At 46.3% G+C, this 921-nt stretch overlaps 1 protein-coding gene across 1 annotated transcript in view; it reads right to left on the bottom strand.

Moving 5' to 3' along the window:
* Positions 1-748, bottom strand: part of LOC119591969 (mucin-19-like) — a 4,721-nt gene extending 3,973 nt beyond the window's left edge. The window contains exon 1 of the mRNA XM_037940723.1: positions 637-748. Within this exon, the coding sequence (XP_037796651.1) occupies positions 637-657 (21 nt within the window). The 5' untranslated portion in view covers positions 658-748. The remainder of the gene's footprint in view (positions 1-636) is intronic.
* Positions 749-921: the final 173 nt, after the last annotated feature.

Here is a 921-nt window from a genome sequence, read left to right as displayed (position 1 = left end):
ACTGCGTACAATGTGAGGGCTTTATCTGTAGAAATAAGCTTAAGTGAAGCACACAAAGAATGAATGACTAAACTGAAGAGCAGAGTATAAACTATGACACCTGTAAGACAGCCCAGTGTTGCAAAAATATACATATGTGCCGATGAATTAGTGTTTCTTAGTGTGTATACAGATAATACTATTTGTGTTTTCTATAGCTAAAAGAAAGCAAACGTGTGTACACTGTAGTCTGTGGATGTCATGTGATGAAGTGTGATTAATTTTGATTTCGGGGCTCACTAGCGAGTATTTTTGCATTTAAACATCTTGCTTTCTTTCATGTTCACAATACACTGAACTGTTACAATGATGTATAAGCTTAGGGCCACGGTTCAGCTTTGTAGTGTTGTGATGATCACATGTAGTGTGGCCAGTGGCTCCAAGGTTCTCTGATTGTGATTATGTTTCAAAGATTTCTCGACGATGCAATGGTATTTTCTTGGTGGTGTAATGAGTAGGTTTTCTGAATATGGCTTTTGTGTGCTGAGCTCGCTGTCTTTCGTGTTGAAAGTGGCTTTGTGTAAAAAATCTGAGTAACACTTCACTGTATCACTGTAACTGTGTGACCGGCGCACGAGAGTGCTAATACGAGCCTACCAAGCTACTCCAGGTTGCCATGGCCACGGACGGCAGGGAGGCGTGAAGATGAATCGACGGGGAGGACCACTGGCGGAATGCCAGGAACCGACCGCTGCCTGCCTCTTATAGCGCTTCTCTCCCTCTCGCCTTCTCCTCCGCCCCCTGACCCTGGCGCCTTTGACCTTTCGCCTCGTGACATTTCGTGGCTACGAAGCCATTGCGCGGGAATCTTCGTCGACGCGCGGGGCCTGCGACCTCCTCCTGCTACGATGAGGAACAGGAATGCGGAATGAGGAATGCCGT

The sequence above is a fragment of the Penaeus monodon genome, chromosome 29, assembly GCF_015228065.2.
Source record: "Penaeus monodon isolate SGIC_2016 chromosome 29, NSTDA_Pmon_1, whole genome shotgun sequence".
In the NCBI taxonomy this organism is placed as follows: Eukaryota; Metazoa; Arthropoda; class Malacostraca; order Decapoda; family Penaeidae; genus Penaeus; species Penaeus monodon.
This window is presented reverse-complemented; position numbering and strand designations above follow the sequence as displayed.